The sequence below is a fragment of the Marmota flaviventris genome, chromosome 1, assembly GCF_047511675.1.
Source record: "Marmota flaviventris isolate mMarFla1 chromosome 1, mMarFla1.hap1, whole genome shotgun sequence".
NCBI lineage: Eukaryota > Metazoa > Chordata > Mammalia > Rodentia > Sciuridae > Marmota > Marmota flaviventris.
The window spans coordinates 163,672,437-163,695,213 of NC_092498.1; the positions used below are offsets into that span (position 1 = coordinate 163,672,437).

Consider the following 22,777-nt stretch of genomic DNA (forward strand, 5'->3'; position numbering starts at 1 on the left):
ACAGATATTACATCATGCTAGCCTCCAGTTTTATTGGGGGAAAAGATGCCCAAATGGGGCTGGGGTTGTGACTCAGCAGTAGAGCGTTTGTCTCGTGCGTGTGAGGCACTGGGTTCGATCCTCAGTACCACATAAAAATAAGTAAACAGAATAAAGGTATTGTGTCCATCTACAACTAAAAAACAAAAGTTAAAAAAAAAAGATGCCCCAATGCAAAACTGATACTTTAATTTCATTCTTTGTTTCTTCTAGAAATTAGTGTATAGTCACCCTTGTCACCTACATTTTGTTAAACATAAGATTTAAACTCATATCATACCATTTAATCTCATTTCCAAAATGAAAATCCAATCTGATCATCCTTTTGACTTATACAAATTTTAGTGGCCAATTTTAGTCCCATCTTAGTCCTAATATGAATATCCTCAGGTAAGCAGGAATGTTTAGTAAGAAAATATTCCAAAGACTATCACTTCTTCCTTGATCTCACATATAGGAGTTGCAACATAGAAATTACAACTTTAGATGTTTTCACAGTCACAAGCTGATTACCCTAAAGCAAAATTATCTTTTTAATACCTACATAGAGACTGGCCACAGAGGAAGCACTTTCAGAACAAAAAGTAGCAACAAGAGGCCAGTTTGGCATAGGACTCCAGGAAACAAATTTCCATTCATTTTATGGCCTTTCAGGTAGAGAAACCCTTCTCACTCTCAGGCTTATGAAAACTTACAAGATAGTAAATTAAGTTCAAAACTACTTTTATTTTTAGTCTACTTATTCAGCTTTTGATTTTCTCATTTACAAGCAAGTAAATGAAATCATCAAGATGGTGAAAGAGGTCCCAGTCTTCTCTTTCCCCACCAAGAGCAACAATTAAGCAGTTATCCATGAACAAAGGTGACTCTGTAAGTGTTTAAGGATTCAATTTAAGTAGCCACAGCAAAATAGTGAAAGAAAAAAACATGAGGATAACCACACAAAAAGAGTAGGAAGAACAATTTCACTTTGCCTGCATTGCCCAATCCCCCACCCCAGCACAGCTGGACAGGTGGAGGGAACTCCTTGTTTGAGCACACCCCTGCAGAGAAAAGAAGGGCAAAGTACACAGCCAGCCTCCCCTAGGCTTTCAGGAACCTGCCCAAACAACCAGCTTCAGTTCCACCCCACCCAGCTCTCTAGGAGGACGGCACAGCTGAGGTGTCTGGAGACAGTGGGAAACAAAGAAGATGGATAGGCTCTGTCAATATCAGTCATGCAGAGAAAGTCACCATGACCCCAAGTGCCCTGCTTGGCATAGGACTCCAGCAGACTTCTTCACTGAAGACTTCAACAGCCCCCACACACTCCCTGCAGCTTTCACCACAAATTGGTGAAGGCAGTGTCTATAATTTAGGACCTTCGCAACTTGTTCTGCAAGGCCCCAGAGCAGCTTTCACTTCTGAGGAAACCAACTTCCAGCAGAGCAGCAGCAGACTCCCTGTATCCTTCACCTCTCAGGGCCACAAAGTTGTTGTTGTTTTTTCCCCCCACCTTCACAGTTTCTAGATATCTGCACTGTGCTCCCAGGAGCCACCCAGAGCTGCTGGAAAACCACTGCTGCAGTTTTCCCAGGCTAGGAATGCAACACTATAGTCTCCCCCAGGTGCCTGACCAACCACCACTCTCCCCGCTTCAGAGAACTAAGTGAACTGCTTTTATCACAAGTACCCAAGCCCAAGGTTCCAGCTAAACAGCTCCAAGTACCTGACCCACCATCATTCCTCCTGGGCCACCCCTCCATGAGTGTTCTGATCCAGGGGCGGAAGGCACTTTCAAAATATGTGCCTGCAAACAATCCCAGGAGGAAAAAAAAAATGCTTATAATCAATGTCTAGAACCCTCAAGCTGTCTATGTATATCTATATGACTTGATCCCTACCACCAGCTCACAGTTGGCTTCTGCAGTCATGTGTATCCAGGCTTTCAGTCCCCACTGCCATCTGTTCATTCACAGTCAGCCCAGACCCCCTGCCTCAGATCTTAGCCCTTGTCACTGTGCAAGAAACTGTAGCTGGTCTCTCCTGCTACACATGTATCTGCAACAAGTTCCAAAGTGAAACATATACATATGCCTTAGGCCTCTACTACTGGTGGACCCCGCCTCTGGCTCCTAGACCCACAGGTAAAGATGAGAATCCCAACAGCTTCTACCTGAGCCAGTGAGACACAGTGCCTCCCTGAATTTGGAGCCACCATATGTCCTCATACTTGTTGCTCTGAGACAATGAACCCAAAACCATAGTGCACCCTAAGGTGCCTCTCCACCGCCTCTCTCCCTATAAGGGACAGTCTTTCCTTATTAACCCATTCCATAAAGTCTGGAACAGACGACTGACTGTTTCTTCAAATGACACTTCACAAATACAGAGGTCATAAAGAATCAGGGAAACCTGAAACCACCAAAGCAATACAATAAGCTTCCAGTAACTAATCCCAAATAACTGAGGACCCATGACAAAGAATTCAAAATAATGGTTCTAAAGTAATTCAACAAATTACAAGGGAACATAGATGCACAATTTATCAAAATCAGGAAAATAGTAAAAGAACAAAATGAGAAGTTAAACAAAAAGATAAAATATGAGTAAGAACATAAGAGAAGTTTTAGAGCTGAAAAATGCAATGATTGAACTAAAAAATGCAAAGAGTTTCAACAGCACATAAATTAAGCAAAAAAAATGAAAAGCAAACTCAAAACCTACGCTACAATGATGCTTAGGTATGTCCACTTGGAATCATATCTTCAGAGGAGAAAAAAAATGAAAACAAATGAAGAAAGCCCTGGGATATATGGGACAACACAGAAAGCAAGCATTTATGTAATTTAGGTTCCAGAAAATAAAGCTTAATGAAATAATGGCTGAAAACAAAGTTTCATATATGTACACACAGGTACAGGAAGCTCAGAAATCTCCAGTAAAACTCAACCCAAAGAAAAGTTCCCCTAGACATATTATAATCCAACTATCAAAAAATCAATGATAGGCGTGACCTAGATATGTTGACACAAGATGACAGGACTCTTACTGTACATTCAGATCAGGTCTGGACTTGGCCTTCTAGGATATCACATTTGCTACACTACAGTGATGCTAAGGTATGTGTGACAGGTATTTGGTTCACTTAAAAACACAAACTGAAGTCTTACCATTTCTCACTGGGTTTACACTTTTTCTAAGGCCTGGATGTTGGTGCACCAACTTCCTTATTCCTGATCTTCCCTGCACCAAGAGCTAAAGTAGATTGTGGCCCACTCACTTGGTTACTGATACAGGGTGGCATCAGACAACTGGTGACAGGTCCCTGGGCAAATAGTATGAGATGGGATGAACATCAAAGGACAAGTGTGATGTCTGCTACTGTATGGAGAATGGCTGGCAGGCCTGCATTGCCTTAAAGGTGCTACAACTCAATGAAGAATTCCAGCTTTCCTATTCCAATTTGCTTGATATGGGTGTTTGACCTATGCACAGCCCCAGGCAGCTGGCAGCTGGAGCCAGTACTAAGCCAGAAGATCAGGAGCCAGGGGTCTGGCCAAGTGGTAGCTGTGGACTTTCAGGCTATGATTCTGCTACCAGGTGTGATACAGATCCAGGGGATATCACCCAATTTTCTACTGCCAAGGAAATCATCCAGTACTTTGAGAACTGTCCTGCAGACATAGTGGTATGTGATAGGGCCCTGATGTCGCTGGCCTCTATAATGTGCATGAGTACATGCAGGTCACCTGGCATTTGGTTCCTCCTAGCCACTCTGAACATTGCTAAACATGTCTTGAAGCCATTTCTTTGTAGCCAAGATATTGTGAGGCCAAGATGTGAGACTGCTCTACAGCCAGCTAAAAGTCTTCTTCTCCAGCATGCTCTGAGCCAAGCCCAGGGGCACCTATAACTCCAGCATCAAGACCTTTGCTGTCTGTCAGGGTTATGACCTTCCTAAGGGCTTATGCCAAACCTGACCAAAGACCTGATAGACCATTAGAATGATTTTAACCAACTGAATGGTCCCACTCACATCACTGTGCCTTTCATGATCTGTCAGGATGTAGGCACCTGTGATCTGGATCGCAGTTACCCACTGGATGTGGAAGATGGCTCTGCATACAAAGTGCACTCCACCCACACACTACCCATGTCACTCCCATACCAGAAGGCCTGCACTTAGAAAAGGAGTAGCTGGGGCTGGGTTGTGGCTCAGAGATAGAGCCCGCGCCCAGCATGAGTGGGTTTGATCCTCAGCACCACATAAAGTAAAATGAAGACATTGTGTCCACCTACAACTAAAAAATAAATTTTAAAAAAAAATTTTTAAAAAGGAGTAGCTGGCCAAGGAGATCTGCCCCCAGGACTGCTCCATCACTAGAATGAACATACTACCCAGTCCCTGGTCAGCCCTTACTGCCACACCCTTCTGGTCCCCAAGATGGAAGACAATGAAATGAACTGTTCAACTTAACACGATAAACTAGCAAGCTGATAAAAAATTAGAAGCTGCCGCCTGTCAGGAGAGGCAGAACTTCAGTCGATGAACTTTTTTTCAAATCTCAACAAGGTCTGAACAAATAAGCCCAGTGTGGAAATCTACAACAAACCCCACAAGGACAACAAGGAAAGAAACAGTGCAGAAGTCTTCTGCAATGGAATGACACTTTCTTGAACTTGTGTGAGGACTTGCCTCTTACCTAAACCTCTCTTGGGGTATGTGGGAAAAAAAAATTATAATTACCTTTAATGAGGTAAATTTTTACATTCAACTAATTCTGAAGGTCACATTTTCTAGGCAAAGGATTCTCTTAGTTGGTAATTTTTTCTTTCAGACCTTAAAAGAGTTCATTATACAATAATAAAAAGGTCAATTTATCAATAGGATATAACAATTGTCAATATATGCATCCACAAAAAAGCACCTAAATAAAGTAAATATGAACAGATCAAATGGGAGAAATAGCAATACAATAAAAGTAAGAGAGCCTTGAGTCCCCACCCCCGGGGGCTGGCATGAGCTGCCCCTCGGCGGCGCCGGGGGGCGGGGGAGCCGCCGCCTGAGCCCCAGTCTGCCGTCGACCCCACCTCGCCGAGAGAGGCTGACCGCGGAACGTGCGAACGACCCCGTCACTGCTTTCTTCCTCCCCCTCAGATCACACTCCCCAGCCCTGGAAGATGGGGAACTGCCTCAAATCCCCCACCTCGGATGACATCTCCCTGCTTCACGAGTCTCAGTCCGACCGGGCTAGCTTTGGCGAGGGGACGGAGCCGGATCAGGAGCCGCCGCCGCCATATCAGGAACAAGTTCCAGTTCCAGTTTATCATCCAACACCTAGCCAGACTCGGCTAGCAACTCAGCTGACTGAAGAGGAACAAATTAGGATAGCTCAAAGAATAGGCCTTATACAGCATCTGCCTAAAGGAGTTTATGACCCTGGAAGAGATGGATCCGAAAAAAAGATCCGGGAGTGTGTGATCTGTATGATGGACTTTGTTTATGGGGACCCAATTCGATTTCTGCCGTGCATGCACATCTATCACCTGGACTGTATAGATGACTGGTTGATGAGATCCTTCACGTGCCCCTCCTGCATGGAGCCAGTTGATGCAGCACTGCTCTCATCCTATGAGACTAATTGAGCCAGGGTCTCTCGTCTGACTTCAAGTGAACCATCATTTTTGGTGGTTTTGATCTTTCGTCACTGAGCCCAAAGAGCCAGGGATTAGGAATTAAGATCATGCACAAAAAGTTTCCTAAAAATTCCTGGATGGCTGCAGATGTTGAGGAAAGTATGTGATATTTTAGAAACTTAGGGGGGGAAAGTAGGATGGTATTTTTATGTAAAGCCTTGACCCAGTGTTTAAGAATATAATTGTATTTAGACCTTGTTATTGCTCCAGTACATAGGAATTGTGTAAAGTGTTAAAGCAACTGTATATGTTTAAATTGTGTGTGTTGAAGATTAGGAAAAAAGATAGTGGTTATTTTTCCTAAATGAAATAACATTCTTCTCTCCACCAAATTTTTTTCTGAAGTTAATGGCATTTGGGTCAAGGTTTTATTAAAAGCTACATTTTATAACACTGGCACAAAAAAAGTAGTTTTAAGCTTGTTTGCACAGTTCTTTTTTTCCATTGGAAATGGAATTCATTGCCTTAGGTCTTTTTAAATAGTGTATTATCGTTGGGGCTGGCTCTATGCTTGAAAACCAGTTTATTTATAACCTGTTGTAAGTGCTATATTCTGTTTGCAGTTAGGAAATGCAGAATTTTAAGTGATCTCCTAGCTTGTAAGCAAACTGAGATGCACTATCCCTTTTCTATATAAAAATGAGTTAATGTGTCAATAAATCAACTCAGCAAGGTGGGTTTAATATTACCCTTTCCTATGTGTTTTATCTAATTCTTTTGGTTGTTAATATGGTGATAAATGAAAGTCAAGGTAAATTTTAAATATTAAGATTTCCGATTTATTGAGCTTGAATTATGCCACCATGCTTATGTAAAAATGAAGGTGGCACCATGGTAAAACTTAATGAGAAGTAGTTTCTCAGTTGTAATAATTTTGATTTCTCTTTCTTGTGATCTCTCCTTCCCTGTTGTCTTGAACCATAGCAAAAGGATACTGCATCTCTCATTACTATAGTGATGAGGTTATTGAAATTATATAAACACATCTCAGTCTCTGTTTCTTTGAAAGGTATCTGTTAAGTCCTGCTAGGTGATTGACGAGACTAAGTAGGGAGAATAAAGGTAAATGTGATTCATGTTTTGCACACAAATGCAGAATTTTATAACCACATGACTTCATAGTTGTGATCTCAAAAGGAATTTCTCCTTTAATTTTTCTTGCAGTTAATGTAAGAATACTCTAAATCTCTAAGCTTCTGAAGTATTAGAGGTAGAGATGATCTAGTAAAGATGTAGTTTATCCATTTAGCATGTGTTTATTTTTCCTTATGTACTCAAGGTGATTTATTTGTTCAGCTCAGTGATATTACAGCTAAAAAACATTCATTAGCAAAAGGAGAAGCAGTCTACATCTAACAGAGGAATCAGAAATGTTTCTTATTTTTGTTGAGTTGAATGTTTGACTCTAACACTTTTCTACATACAAAACAAGTTCCTTAAAGATTCTTCATAATTGTATTATAGAAGAATTTAGTATGTCATAAATACTTAATTTGACATTCATCTGTAGTAGCCATATGTTGTTTGATTTCCTTATGAGCACCATGATGGAAACACTCAAATGAATTTGAGAAAAATTGGAAGAAATTAGATTATCGGGTTCTGTTAAATTGTTAATGTATCTTGCTTAAATTTTTGTTCATTAATTTATATCCATCTGATTATATAAAGTAAATTTGGAGGAAACAGCTGAAGTTGTGCAATATTTTCAGTGATAATTACTTTTTGTTCTTGTGTTTTCTACTTAAAACATGATGTATATGTTATCCAGTATTATAGTCAGACCTTCTTTTCTAGATTGTCAGAATTGCTAAATGAACTTTTTTTTTAAATCAGTTTCCATTTTGATTTTAGTCTTTCTTTATTATAAGGCTTCTTTCACAGAAGTTTGGTAATATTGAAGGCACCGGTATTGAACAGAATGATTTTTGGGGCACTTTGTATTCTTTGACTTTGTTCTCCACATACCATGTTAAAATCCATCAATTTTGGCTTTTACTGAGTTGTTAAATAAAGTTATAATACAGCTGTGAAAAAAAAAAAAAATAAAAAAATAAAAGTAAGAAACTTCAATATTCTACCTTCAAAAATGTTCATTTTTTTTCTTTCTGTTCATTCATTTTCTTTCTGTTCATTCAGGCAGAAAGGTCAATAAAGCAACATTGGACTTGAATTGTACTTACCAACAAATGAATATTGCATCCAACAGGAGCAGAAAATTCATTCTTCTCAAGCACATGTGGAGTGTTTTCCAAGATGGATCATATGAAAAACCACAAAATAAGTCTTACAAGGCATCCAAATTGAAAAAAGAAGAAGAAAAACTCTTCCTTTTTGTATATGACATAGTTCTATATGTAGAAATCTCTAAAGACTACATTTGAAACTGTTAAAACTAATAAATGAATTTGTTTAAGCCTCAGAATACAAAAAATATGAAAAAATCAGTTGTATTTCTTTAATCAAGAATGAAGGATGGGAATAGAAAAGACATTAGAATGAATCTGATATAATTTTCCTATGTGCCTATATGAACAAAACCTAAGTGAATCCCTCCACTGTGCACATCCACAAGAATGGGATGCTAATTAGAGTAAGATATAAATATGCATGCAGAATTTTATCAAAGTGGATTCTACCATCATGTATAACTAAAAAGAATCAATAAAGAATACCAAAAAATGTTCTACCCAAAAATGAAATGAAAAAAATAATCCCATTTATGATAGTATCAAAAAGAATAAAATACATAGGAATAAATTTACACAAGGAAGTGAAAGATCTGCATACTGAAAACTATAAAATTGATGATGGGAAAAATAAAGAAAACACACACAAAAAAGAAAGATATTCCATTCCTTATTTATGGATTGGAAGAATTAACATTGTAAAAATGTAAAAACGCAAAGCAATCTACATATTTAATAAAATCCCTACGAAAATTCTGAAGTCATTTTCACAAAAATAGATAAAAATTCTAAAATTCATATAGAGCCACAAAAGATTCCAAACAGCCAAAGCAATCCTGAGGGGGGGGGGACCCAAAGTTAGAAATGTTACACTTTCTGATTTCAAATTATACCACAAAATTATAGTAATCAAAACAGTATGATATTGACATAAAAACATACACAAAGACCAATGGAACAGAATAAAAAGCTCGGAAATAAACCAAATGATACATGATAAACTCATTTTTAATATGGGCATCATATAAACGGGGAAAGGAAATTCCCCTCAATAAATAGTACTGGTAAAACTGGATATCCACATGCAGAAGAATGAAATTGCACCTCATCTTACACCATATACAAAAATCAACTCAAAATGGATTAAAGACTTAAAAGACAGACCAAAAACTGTAAAATACCTAGAAGAAAACAGGCGGAAATCTCTTTGACATCAATCTTGGCAATGATTTCTTCTATGGGACACCAAAAACAATGGCAACAAAAACAAAATAAGTGGGACTACATCAAACTAAAAACTTCTGCACAAAAGGGCTGTGGATGTAGCTCAATAGTAGAGTGTTTGCCTTGCATGCATGAGGCCTTGGGTTCGATCCTCAGCACTACATAAAAATAAATAAATAAAAACGAAAATATTGCGTTCATCTACCAAAAAAAAACCAAAAAACTTCTAAACAATTAACAAAATGAAAGGGGAGCCTATGTAATATTTGTGAACCATATATCTGATCAGAGGTAATTATCCAAAATAAATGAGGAATTCATACAACTCAATAATAAAACAATTAATTCAATTTAAAATGGCATTTCTCCAACAAAGATATAACAATTGCCTATAAGTATATAAAAAGGTACTCACCACCACTAATCATCAGGGAAATACAAATCAACACCAGAATGAAATTTCTTCTGTTGTGATTTAAATGTGAGGTAACTCCCAAAATGTGTGAGACAACACAAGAAGGCTTAGAAGTGAAATGATGGGGTTGTGAGAGCCTTAACCCAATCAGTGAATTAACCCCCTGATGGGATTTACTGAGTGGTAATTGAAGGCAGGTAGGGTATTACCAGAGGAGGTTGGTCACTGGGGGGCATGTCTTTGCGATACATATTTTGTATCTGGCAAACGAAGTCTCCATCTCTGCTTCCTGACTGCAATGCCCTGATCCACTTTCCTCCACCACATTCTTCTACCATGATATTCTGCCTCACCTCAAGCTCCCAGGAATGGAGCCTGCTGTCTATGGACTGAGATCTCTGAAACTGTGAGCCCCCAAATAAACCGCTCCCTCTCTAAAATTATTCTTGTCAGTCTTTTAGTCAGAGAAAAAAAACTGACTAAAACATCTTCCTTTTCCTGTTAGGATGGTTATTATCAAAAAAGACAATAGATAACAAATATTGGTGAGGATACGGAGAAAAATCATGCATTGTACACTGCTGGTGGGAATGTAGATTCCAATCTACATTCCGTAATTAGAGGCTACTAAAGAAATTAAAAATAGAACTAACATTTGAACCAGTGATCCTTCTTCTGAATATATGCCCACAGGAAATAAAATTCCCAACTGATAAAGGTATGTGCACTCTCTTGTTCCTGCAGTTTTATTCATAATAGCCAACACATGGAAATAGCCAGTGTCTGACAACAAATGAATGGCCGGGCACAGTGACATACACCTAATCCCAGGGGCTCCAGAGGCTGAGGCAGGAGGATTACAAGTTCAAAACCAACCTCAGCAACTTAGTGAGGTGCTAAGCAACTCAGTGAGACTCTGAATCAAAAACTAAAAAGGGCGGGGGATGTGGTTTACTGGTTAAGCACCCCTGGGTTCAATCCCCAGTGCCAAAAACAAAAAATGAATGAAAATAGACATTGTGAGATACACACAAGTGTATGCACACATAAATACACAATGAACTATCAGCCTTGAAAAAGGAGATTCTGCTAATTAGGACAACATGGATGAACCTAGAAGCCATTAGACAAAGTGAGATAAAGCAAATATGGGGGAAAAAACATTCTTGTGTGGAATTTAAATAAAAAAATCAAATAGTAACAGAATGGAATGATAGTTACAGTGGGAAAGGGAGATGGCATGTGAAGTGGGGAGACAAAGATCAAAAGATACAAAGCTGAAATTATGTAAGATGAATACATTGAGAGATCTACATGAAGTATATGGTTCCTAACATTATATGCTGGTAATTTTCTGAGAGTAGGCTTAAGGAACTCTTACCACAGGAAGGAAAGAAGTTATGTGAGATGATATGTTAATTGTTTAATTGTAGTCATCACTTTAGATGTATATGCATATTAAAACACTATAACTGAAATTTATACAATAAAAATAAATAGTACATGTATAAAAAACAAAACATGAAATTTGTATTTTATTTATTCTAACCCCCATATGCCCTCAGAATTTATAAACTTAAGTAATTTTCTGTATACCATACTAATATAAAATTTCTAGTTAATAATTCACAAAACTAAAATAGCTTTTAATTTGTTACAACTGTTTTATTTATTATATTCTATTAATCCTGATTGGTATAAGTGACTTAACTTCCCTACTTAATCTTACTCACTAATAACTTTTAAATTTCAATAAAATGTTGAAAAACAAAAATTAGAAGTTCTGACAATTAGATAAAGTTTACCCTCCCTCAGTCTAATAAAATAGGCTGAAGGAAATATCTTGCTGTAAAAGTTTTAATTTTCACCTGCCTTCCTATAGGCTATGTAGTAAATGTTAAAGTAATATTTTCAGATTCAACACTAAAATGAAAACAAAGGAAATATAAGTACCAGTATCTTGACTAACATTTTAAATACACAAGATCCCAACAGCTTGAATAAAATTCTGTTACACAACTAGATATAATAAAAGGTATCTGAAAAGATTTCAGAATTCCAAGCACCATCTCCATTAAAAAGAAGTGAAGTCTGGTTAGCATTCTGAAGAATTAGATCCTTCCTGTTTCTCATCTCAAACTCAATTTGTGACAAACTGTATTTCGCCAGGGTCAAAACCCACAAGGAGCTATCTAAACACACTGGCATCACAATTATCTACAAATCCTATTTTTGATAATCTAATCTAACATGCCAAGACACACTCAGTTTACCCATGGGCACATCTATTTAGATCCTAGTTACTCTATACAATTCTAATAAGCTTGGCAATAACTCCCAACCCACAGCAAATTAACAGTCAAAAGTTGAAATGTGAGAGAAGTGCTTAAGACACAAATATTGTTAAGCCTGAGAGGTTAGCAGCATAGGAGGAATCAGGAAAAAATAAAGACATTGAAAGTAGACAGTAAAAGGTGATCATGTGGGACCACTTAGGAGGGAAGCAAATAGTCTATTCCCAAGACTATTTAAAAGCACCCACTCTTTCATGGGAAAGAATAATAACAAACACTGCTAATCTTGACCCTGAGCTATGAAGTAAAGGTTCCTATCTGCTCAGGCCATTCTCTGTTGCAAGAAAGCCTGAAAAAATTCAAATAGTTGTAATTTTTAAAGGTTTTCCTCAGAGTGGTTAATCATTTTTGAAAGTGTTAACACTCAAAGGGCGAGGCGCTGGTCACTTGGGGAGTTGTCCTAGGAGGAAAGCTACTTTCTCTCACTCCATCAGTTAATGAAGCACTGCATATGGACACTCCACATTGGAAGCCGTCCCAAGAAGAGCATTCCAAAGTCAGCTATAACAACAAACAGCAGATGTCCTAAGGAGACACAGATATCTCCTCCCCACCCCAAACCATTTTAGGGTTTTAGGGGGATAAAAAAAAAAGACAAAAAAAAATGAGTTACCAAATAAGCAGCACAGTCAATTAGTTAAAATCTATATTTCTCAATTTCCAATGAGAGCACAAAGACACCTTAAAAAAAAAGATAAATCATTCTATTTTTTACAAGGGGAAAAAAAGGAATCAAATAAGTTTCTCCTTGAATAACTGCCAGGCCCACAGGCAGATCTTCCATAATAAGATGATCAAACCTGAAGAATTTCCCCAAAGGAACAGATACTTCCAAATTTCCATTTTAAAACAAGCATATTATTACTGTTTTTTTCCAGTTTTAGAATGTGGATATTTGTTAAACATTAAATTCTATAATGTAGGAAGAACAGCTCATGTTCAGGGTGGGGTCATATGACAGATGGATACCCCCAAATTACTAAAATCCATCAAGTTAGCAAAAACCAAGTCTGAGACATCTGGATGAAATGCAACCACCATGGCCAAGTCATTGTGTTTCCACCGACACGGCAGGCTATTTGTCTGTGTTTAAAAGTTCCTCTTCCCCCCTTCTAGAAAGACTTTGAGAAAGACCCAAAGCTAAAGACAGGATCTAAAAGGGCCTGGCACTTTCTTCTCACATTTTCTTTACCTCCTGAAAAAGATTAATAGGAAAGCCACATTCTCATCCAAACAGGGCAGAAAACAAATAACAATACCAAAGAGAATGAAGCAATCCAGTGAGTGGTTCACACCTTATCCTTTTCTAGTCTCTACCAGCACATGCAAAAATAAAGTGACTAACTCTTCCCAGTTTGTCTAGGATTTGCCTAGTTTTAATTTAAGTCCTGCATCCTGGGAAACTCCTCATTCACAGACAACTGGGGTGACTGGTGATCTTTGGAGGAGCAATGACATTCACATATCCCATGAGCAACACCCAGAGATGTGGTTATTATACATAACCCCTTGGGAAACACAAATTGGTCGGAGCTAGGATCAAATCCCATCCCTTCTGCTTCCCACTAATGTGAATGTATTCCCTCTAAACCTCAGTTTTTCCATTCACCATAAGACAGCAATAACAAAAAAAACTTCCTCAGGGAATTATGAGAATTAAATATGATCATAGGCTCAAACTAAACTTTCAATTATATAATATATCTAACAGAGTTCCTATTATTTCCATTATCATTATTACATTGTAATCATATAATTTGGTTTTAACACGTTTTTTTTCAAATCTTATGACCTTAACTATTATTAAAAACAAACTGTCCCCCGACCACTCACAACTTTATCCATATCAGTTAGAAACCCTGCTATAGTCACAGCTATAAAATTATACCACCACCAAAATCATCATCATCATCATCATCATCATCATCATCCAGGAAAGACCCACTATTTTTTTAAATATATCTTTTTTTGTATACCTCTATTTCATTGATTTATTTTTATGTGGTGCTGAGGATCGAACCCAGTGCCTCACACATGCAAGACAAGCACTCTATCGCTGAGCCACAATCCCAGCCCCAAGACCCACTTTTTTGCAATCTAGTCAAAATAACCAATTTTGGCACATCTATTCCAAAGTAAGCAATTCTAAGTGTTTAGTGCTTAAACAAAAAAGTATATTTCCTCCATCTCATTTCCTATTGGTAACCATGTTCTCTCTACTGTCCTACCTATTAAGAACCCCAGTACCTAATCTACCAATACTATTGCATCTCATAGGCCAAGTTGAAACTACCATTTTCCCCTACTTGGTTACTATTCAGAAGCAATTTCATGTGGAACTGTAGATTCTCTAGAAAGACAGGGAATAAAAATGAAAAACTGCAAAACATAGGTAAAACGTCAACCTAAGACCTAATACTAGGCAAACAAAAATGCTCTAGTGTCTGTTGTGTTCTGCAACAGACACTAGTATGGCAATATGTAAATCAATGGATGTGTAACTGATGTGATTCTGCAATCTGTATATGGGGTAAAAATGGGAGCTCATAAAAAAAAAAATGCTCACTTGATCAGTACTAAGTTATATAAACTGTCCTTGTGTCCAACAAGCAAAGTCCTGAAGAACATCATATGCATTTCACGTACAAGACTGGTAATGCTCTCCCTATCTCTCTGGCACAATGCCATGTCACTCACCTTCCTTCACAGTACCAATCTTCAACCAGTCTGAGCCAATGAAATTCTTCATTATATCTTGACTGCTGTATGCTGCTCCTATGATAGTTAAACTCTCCCATCTCTTAAATGCTTTCTCCTTTACTTGGGAGGCACTGTCAGTAGGTTCAAGATGAAAATGATATTCAAGGATACCCCTTTCATGGAAGATTTCTTTTTTCATATTTGTGAAATGTGAAGGTTAAACAAATTTTATTTTTTTCATTGCTCTTGGCTATATTCATTCTTCTGGGACATTTATTTGCATGTAGGCACCATAGTAAAGCTCCAAAAGAAAGGTTAGTTGGCGGGGCTGCCACTAATGCATATGGCCCCTTTGTGCAAATTACAGAAGAAAGCCCCTTCCCTCAAGACATTTTATTTCCATCTGCCAGAACACTGCTACAATATACTGATTTTGCTAGAATAAAGGTTGGTGTTGCCATATTCTAGCACTGTCATAATATATGTACACAAATTTATGATGTTCATGATATAAATGGCACCCTCTAGAGTTTGCAGTATTCAATCTACACAAGTATGTATTCTGACTCTACATGACATCCCTTTATATTAGTAGAATCGGAGAACTTCAGATAAACTAACTAGACTCATATGTTACTTAATGAAAGGATATGTCCTCAGAAACACATTGCGAGTCAATTTCATTGTTAGGTAAACATCATGGAGTGAACTCACGCACAAAATAGGTGGTATAGCCTACTACATACCAAGGTAATATGGTATAGTCTTTTGCCTGAAGGCTACAAAACTGTACAACATGTTACTATACTGAATGTTGTAGGCAACTGAAACACAATAGTAAGTGTTTGTGTATCTAAACATCTGATAACTATGATATCACTAAGCAATAGGAATTGCTCAGTGTCATTATGATCTTATGGGACCACTGTCATATATGTGGTCTGTGATAAATCAAAACATTATTATAATGCCCATGACTATAGTCAAGATTTACACAAAAATTGCCCTGATAATATTCTGCATGTATGTACCCATTTTCTATGTTATTCTTCTAATTAATTTTGCCAAAAAAGGAAGATTGTCTTTGTCAGATCAGATTATTAGCCCAAAGTCATAAAAGTTATTCTTGATAAATCGGAAAGAGAAATACATGCTACACTAAAGCAATGACATGGTGGGAAAAAGAGGAAAGGGGGAAAATATGGAGTTCTGGAGCAATCAATTTATTCCCAAGACAAAAATATTTATCCTTATCTTAACCAGAAAATTTTACTAATGGTCATAAAAATAATCACCCCATTTCAAAATCCAGTTGCATAGGAATAAAGTTTATCCTACAAGCTGCTTCTTCCCTAAATGGCTTTTGCTTTTAGCTGCCATCAGCTTTACTTTTCCCACCTTTAGATTCTGGCCTTTAAACGAGATCATTGAGAGTTCACAAAGCTCAGGATAATGAGTTTTCCAGAAAGGGGATCCCAGTGTTCCAAGCAAGGGGGGGTGGGGGGACCAGACCATGAGAGCCACAGCTTGAAGAAGTAGATGATTCAAAAATATATCTGTAAACAAGCAGATTTTTTATTGCCTTCTCTACTTGCAGAGCACTAACTCAGACATATTGCTTTTCCTCAGCCTCTTATATCATCATTACAAATAAGAGTAAGTCCAATATGGCCAAGAAAAACAGCTTTATAAAAAAGACAGAAACAAGCCCAACTGAGATTCTAATGAGGGAAGATTTCCCCTCTCTTTGCTTCAACTCCATTCCCTCCTTTCACTCTCATAACACAGGTTTCCTTAGTCCCATTTTACAGAGGAGGAAACTGAGTCCCCAAGAGGTGAAATGACTTGCCCAAGGTCATATCCCTATTAATGGTAAGCCATGCCTGGCTTCAAAGCTCTTGCCACACTGCTCTAGGCAGAGCTTTAGGTCAAAGTTTCTCAAACTTTCACAAGTCCACAGGACTGCTGCAGAACTTTTTATAATGCAGACCGAGATTCCAGTGACCTGGGGGCTAAGCTGCTGCAGTTCTGGCTCTGGGAAGATTCCAATGATCTGCTGGGTTCCAGACCACAATTTAGATCAGTGTTTCTCAAGAGGGAATGATTTTGTCATCCAGGGAACATCTGGCAATAACTGGAGACATTTTTAATTGGCAAACTTGGGGCATGGAGTTAACAGTACTAGCATCTCTGGACAGAGGTCAAGGATTTTTTTTTTTTTTTTTGCTAAACATCCTCTAATGCACAGAACAGCCCTCAACACCAATAAAGAACCATCAAGCCCAGAATGGCAACAGTGCTACAATTAAGAAATCCTGTTCTAGAGGATCCAAGTTCATTTAAACTTTTTCCAAAGCTGCTGAAGTTTTGTAAAACTGCACTGGGGTCAAAGGTAACTCCCATGTTCAAAAATTCTCCTTGAACTCTGATAGAAATGCTGATATCATGCAACCAATGGCTAGCCTATAATGAAGTTAATTTCCTCACAAATAGTCTCCCACTGTACTAAAGAAAATCAAATCAGCTGGTTACAAACTGGGGTTTCAGAAACTTCCCACAATTTCTGCAAGGTCTTTGTTTCTTAGCACTGGAGGTCACAATGAAAAGAAAAAAGATAAGATTATTTTTAGATACAAATTTTCTAATTTCCTGTTTAGACAGCTCAAACTCTACTGTGTTGACCAGGATCACATGAAACCATCTTTTATTATGCAGCTTTAGCTATTGCTACCCACCATCAATATCATGCTGGGATATTGCCATACTCTGCTCCCAGCATCCACTCAATCCCCAGACTCAATAAAGAAACCCGTCATTCATCTGGATCTTTACTATTCATAGAACCAAAACGTTAGTTCATGTTTAATATTTTTTATTAACCCCACATTTTATTGTGGGATTCACAGAATCTTTAAATGACATATTGTATGATAAAGTATATGCTTTAGGAAACCTATAAGTCTTAATATAATTTGAATAACTCAAGGTTTGATTAAAATCATATAGCTTCTTATTTGGGGAGGTCAAAGAATAGATATCACATCTGCTAGTGTATCAACCTTCCAGGCCATATACCCCTGATCCCATATTTCCTACTTATTTGTCAACAAACTTCCCAATTCTACAGACTCAGCCCAAAAATCCCACCTTAACACAATCCCCATAACAGGGTCTCCGTCATTTCATTGCCCCTCTGCAGACATAGTTTAGATTTAAAAGCTCTTCATAAAACAACTGAATAAATGAACGTGTCCTTGAAAACTCAGCTTTTGGGGTTCTCTTTTCTCTCTATAAAAGTTTCCTTCTTGGTTTTTCTCACTGTGTGCCTTCTTCCTTCTTTGTCCCAAGTACAACTTATCACAGACACTTCTGCTCCCTGCATTCTTTACATTCTTAGCTATGGTTCCTACTTCAAGGCATCCTCTTGAATTCCTTTTCCTGTCTGTACCCACTGTCATCACCTTAATTCAACCTCATGAACAGTCTCCTAGACTTTCAAAACTAACTCCTAATTGATAATTACAGAATTATAAAGACCAACATGGGGGCCAGTTATGGAGAGAATATGAGTTATAACTGTTCCCTGAGAAACTCTGGACTTGGAATGGTGTTATCAGCCCCACCCCCAGCTGTCCCTTCTTGGTGTGCACAAAGAAGGTAGTGTCACCTGATGGTTAGGAACACAGGCCTTTGACCACCTTGATTGTGACTCCCTTTGAGGTACTAGTCAGAGTAGTCCACTTCCCTCTCAGTTTCTTCATGTGTTACCAGGGAAGATTAATTGGTTCAACAGCTGCTGTGAGGATTAAATAAATGAGTTACCACATATCAAGAGTTTAAAACAGTGCCTGGCACACCATAAAAGATCAATAAGTTAGCCATGTTGACAACAATAACAACCCACTTAAGCCAATATCCCAAAGAATAATTCAAACTGGTATGATCACCAGTCATTAATGAAAAGATAAAATACCACCATGAACTCCATGTATCAATGTTCTAAGAAGGACATGGCATTGTCTCTATCACATTCAGAAAAAGGCAGGACCTGAGTACCATTATGAGAAGATATCAGAAGGTCTAAAGTATGAGAAATCCAGCAAAATAATTCACTGATAATCTTCAAGGTACCAAGAATGATAAGAAATAACTAAGGAACCCATGGAGAAAATGTGGAGACCATGGGGAAATGACAACCAAATGTAACACAGGATCCTAGAATGACAATCAAAGGACACTGATAGAAAAATCAGTAAAGTTTAAATGGGGCCCTTAATTTGGTTATGGTATTCTACCAGAGCAAGGAAAACTGGTATCTTCTTGGTTCTAATAATTATACTTAGGTCGTGCACAATATTAAGATGGAAACAACAGGAGAGAGACATATGGAAGCTCTGCATTATTTTTGCATATTTTCTATAAGTATAAAAATAGTTAAAAATAAAAAATTGATCCTTCACAAAAGGTAACCTGTCCCAGAGATTATCCCTCCCTAGAGGGAGTTGTAAAAGCTGTTAATTAATGCACCCAGGGCCCCCTTCCTGCCTGGATCACTCTACCTTGGCCCCTCCAGCCCATCTGCTTCTCCCCTTTTGGCCATCCACCAGAGTATCTCTTGGGCCTAGTCACTTACACAGGAATGAGAGAGATAAGGGTGAAGAGAGCAGGAGAACAAAGGCAGCTTAAGACATATAAAAAGGCAAAATGGGCTGGGGCTGGGGCTGGGGCTGGGGCTCAGCAGTAGCACACTTGCCTTGCATGTGTGAGGCACTGGGTTTGATTCTCAGCACCACATATAAGTAAATGAAATAAATGTCTATCAAGAACTGAAAAAAACAAATTAAAAAAAAAAGGCAAAACACCCTCACTTCTTGGGATACCAGCTATGGCCCCCTTCTTCCTCCCAAAAGAAGTCTATATTACCCCTTTTTAAATAAACCTTGCTTTCTATGCTTGCCTAGGTGCGCTTCTCCAATGTTATATTTCAACATGTGAGGCAGCAGGACTCACCAGTAACCAGCAGTATCCCTACTGAAGATATGACACTGAAGACTGAAAACAATCTCTGCTGTGGGCTGAGGTTGTAGCTCAGTGGTAGAGTATTTGTCTTGTACATGTGAGGCACTGGGTTCGATCCTCAGCACCACATAAAAATAAAATAAATAAAGGCATTGTGTCCATCTACAACTTAAAAACAAAAAAATCTCTGCTCAAAAGCTATGCAGTCTAGGTAGGAGGCATATCAATAGTAATAAAAAAAATGTGCAAGGTGCTGGCAATATTAAAGATGAGAAAGGTGTGATTTCTGCTCTCATAGAATATATAGTTTTGAAAGGATTATATATATAAATTGGAAGACTAAAACATTGAGCATTTACAACATGCCAGGCTCTATATGTATATAACACGCATTACACATAGGTTTAATTTTCAAGCCCTGTGAATCAGATATCTATCACACAATATAATCATAACATACTGAAGAAGGTTCACTTTTATGAAATGTAACTGGGATGGTAGAGAGGTCACCCTTGATTTCTCTCAGCTCAGAACAAACACTGCACCCCCAACAAGTGACCTATAAAATACCAACAGGCCAAGTTTGATCCTGAAGACAGAAATCTGTAGTTTGAAAAGGGACCGTAGACTTGCTTTATGAGATCAACTGACAGTGAAGCCAAATCTTGCTTATCCCCTCCTCATCTTTCTTCAAGGAAACATAAATGACATTTGTTGAGCCAAGCCCTGTGCAAAGTGCTTTACATAGGTCATCTCATTTGAGACCAAAGAGTAAACTTGCACAGGTGGATGCAAAGGTTGTTCTGGAGGCAAAGAAAACTGCTGATTGAAATTCTCCTAGGCCAGAAGTCTCCTGTAAATTTCCTTAGCATTCTTAGGTCTCTTGCAAAAGTACAGCACAGCTATTATGAATAAAACAAAGATAATTAACCCCATAAATCAATGCAGATTAAAAACACAAAGGAGGGGCTGTGGATCAGCAGTAGTGCACTTGCCTGGCATGTGTGAGGCACTAGGATCAGTTTTCAGCACTGCATATAAATAAATAAAAATAAATATCTATCAACAATTTTTTAAAAAATTTAAATTTAAAAGGATCTAGCATCTTGAGAGGCTGAGGCAGGAGGATCATGAGTTCAAAGCCAGCCTTAGCAAAAATGAGGCGTTAAGCAACTCAGTGAAACCCTGTCTCTAAATAAAATTCAAAATCGGGCTGGGGATGTGGCTCAGTGGTTGAGTTACCCTGAGTTCAATCCCTGGTACCACCACCCCCCCAAAAAAATGCACAAAGGAAAGAAAATAAATGAGGTTAAAATAAGGAGGAGAAATCAACATGTTAGGAGAAACAGTAAGATTTTAAATGAAGTCATAATAGGAACCAGATGAGAAACTTAAATTTTAAAAAAAATTTCAAAGAAAACAAACCAAAAAGAAGAGGAACCAGTAGGAAAAAAATGATTAGAATTATTTTATATTTCTATGGAATAATAAAGAGTATACTGGGCTAGGGTTGTGGCTCAGAGGTAGAGCGCTCGCCTAGCATGCGTGGGGCACTGGGTTCGATCCTCAGCATCACATAAAAATAAAGATATGGTGTCCACCTATAACTAAAAAATAAATATGTATATATATATTTAAAAAAGAGTATACTGGTTCTCACTTCGAAGTTAATTTCCCTGTGAGGTCTCAGGCAAGTTACTTCACTTCCCTGATTACGTAATACGACAATGTCAACACCAACACCTCAAAGAGCTGTTCTGAGTAACAAAGCCCAGCACTGAGCTCCACCCCAGGAAGCCTTCTATTTAATGATGGTGGTGATGATGATGATTTATGATGTTAACAGCATCCACCAGGACCTCCCAAGATGTGATTCCATGAAACTTCCTCCATCAGTATGATAAGCCCAGCAATTCTCAGACGCAGAGTGCCACACATATTCCCAGCGAGGCAGCTGTGGTTTCAGAAAATGCAGTTGTTTTGGCCATTCTCCTTCGATCTTCTACACAAGCATATTTGTGTCTAAAGGGCAGCAAAATAAAGAGCCAACAAACAAAGATAATCACAGCCAAGAAAAAAGGGGAAAGAGAGTGAGTTTTTCAAAAAATATTTCATGTCCTCTGGAGAGGCTGTGTCATTACATGCCCAACATCACCACGCTCAACACAAGCATCCTCAATTCTCCACTACCCTCCAATTATCCCTTTACTTCTAAGGGTTGTTTAGGAGGCGTCCAAATACTACACATTGAAAACTTAACAGGCACAAACCTCAATGTGTCTCAAGTTTCCAGTGTGCAATTGGCAAGGACTCGATCATTGTGTAGTATTCTGTCTTTTAAAGCAACCAAAACTTGAGTCCTTAAAAAAATCAACTAAACCTTGACAGGCATCAGAAAAGTATTGCAACAGACACCACCGGCAGTAAAACTGGAAGGGACCATGAAGGCAGAGTGGAATATCTACATTAAGAGTCATTTCTTCTGTCTAAGGCACACTCAGACCTTGCAATTTCCTTGCTGTGTTGATTCTACCAGAATGGCACAGGCCTATGCCACGTTCTATAAGAACGTCACCTGGCAATGCATTCCTATTTGGATGTGAATGGGAAAAGCAACATTTTATGGAAGATCATTTGTCTAAACAAGGATTAATTTCTAGTATACTAGGTGATGAGGGTGTTCTTGACACCAGGAATTAAATTAAATCAAGGAATTAAATTAAATCGGGATGGGGAGGATTGCAACTTTTTAGAGAATTTTTTTTTCTTTTTAACCTGGGGTGCTTTAACCACTGAATCACATCCCCAATCCTCTTTAATTTTTTTTTTCCTGGAGACAGGGTCCCCTAAGTTGCCCAGGCTGGCCTCAAACTTGCGATCCTCTAGTCTAAGCCTCCACAGTCTTTGGGATTACAGGCATGTGCCACTGCATCTGGCTTACAATTGATTAATTTTTATTTTTATTTTTGTGGTAGTAGGTATTTAACCTAGGGCTTTGCACATGCTAGGCAAGTACTCTACCTCTGAGATACGCCCTAGCTCTGCAACCAATTTTTTTTTTTTTGTCTTTGATACCAGGGATTGAACCCAGGGGTGCTTAACCACTGAGATACATCCCCAACACTTTTTACCTTTTATTTTGAGACAGGGCCTAGTGA

The 22,777-nt window shown here is 38.2% G+C and overlaps 2 protein-coding genes and 1 pseudogene across 2 annotated transcripts in view; 2 read left to right on the top strand and 1 right to left on the bottom strand.

Moving 5' to 3' along the window:
* Positions 1 to 22,777, bottom strand: part of LOC139706405 (tropomyosin Tod p 1.0102-like) — a 220,444-nt gene that overhangs the window by 176,315 nt on the left and 21,352 nt on the right. The window lies entirely within an intron of this gene.
* LOC139705026 (tRNA (cytidine(32)/guanosine(34)-2'-O)-methyltransferase-like) lies at positions 3,365 to 4,743 on the top strand (annotated as a pseudogene).
* Positions 5,009 to 7,553, top strand: LOC139707330 (RING finger protein 11). The gene has a single exon (XM_071618531.1). It carries the CDS (start codon positions 5,203 to 5,205, stop codon positions 5,665 to 5,667), a length of 465 nt encoding a protein of 154 aa, XP_071474632.1. The 5' UTR covers positions 5,009 to 5,202; the 3' UTR covers positions 5,668 to 7,553.

Excerpts from the sequence above, each read along its gene's own strand:
- LOC139707330 (XM_071618531.1), top strand. The coding sequence starts at position 5,203 with ATGGGGAACTGCCTCAAATCCCCCACCTCGGATGACATCTCCCTGCTT.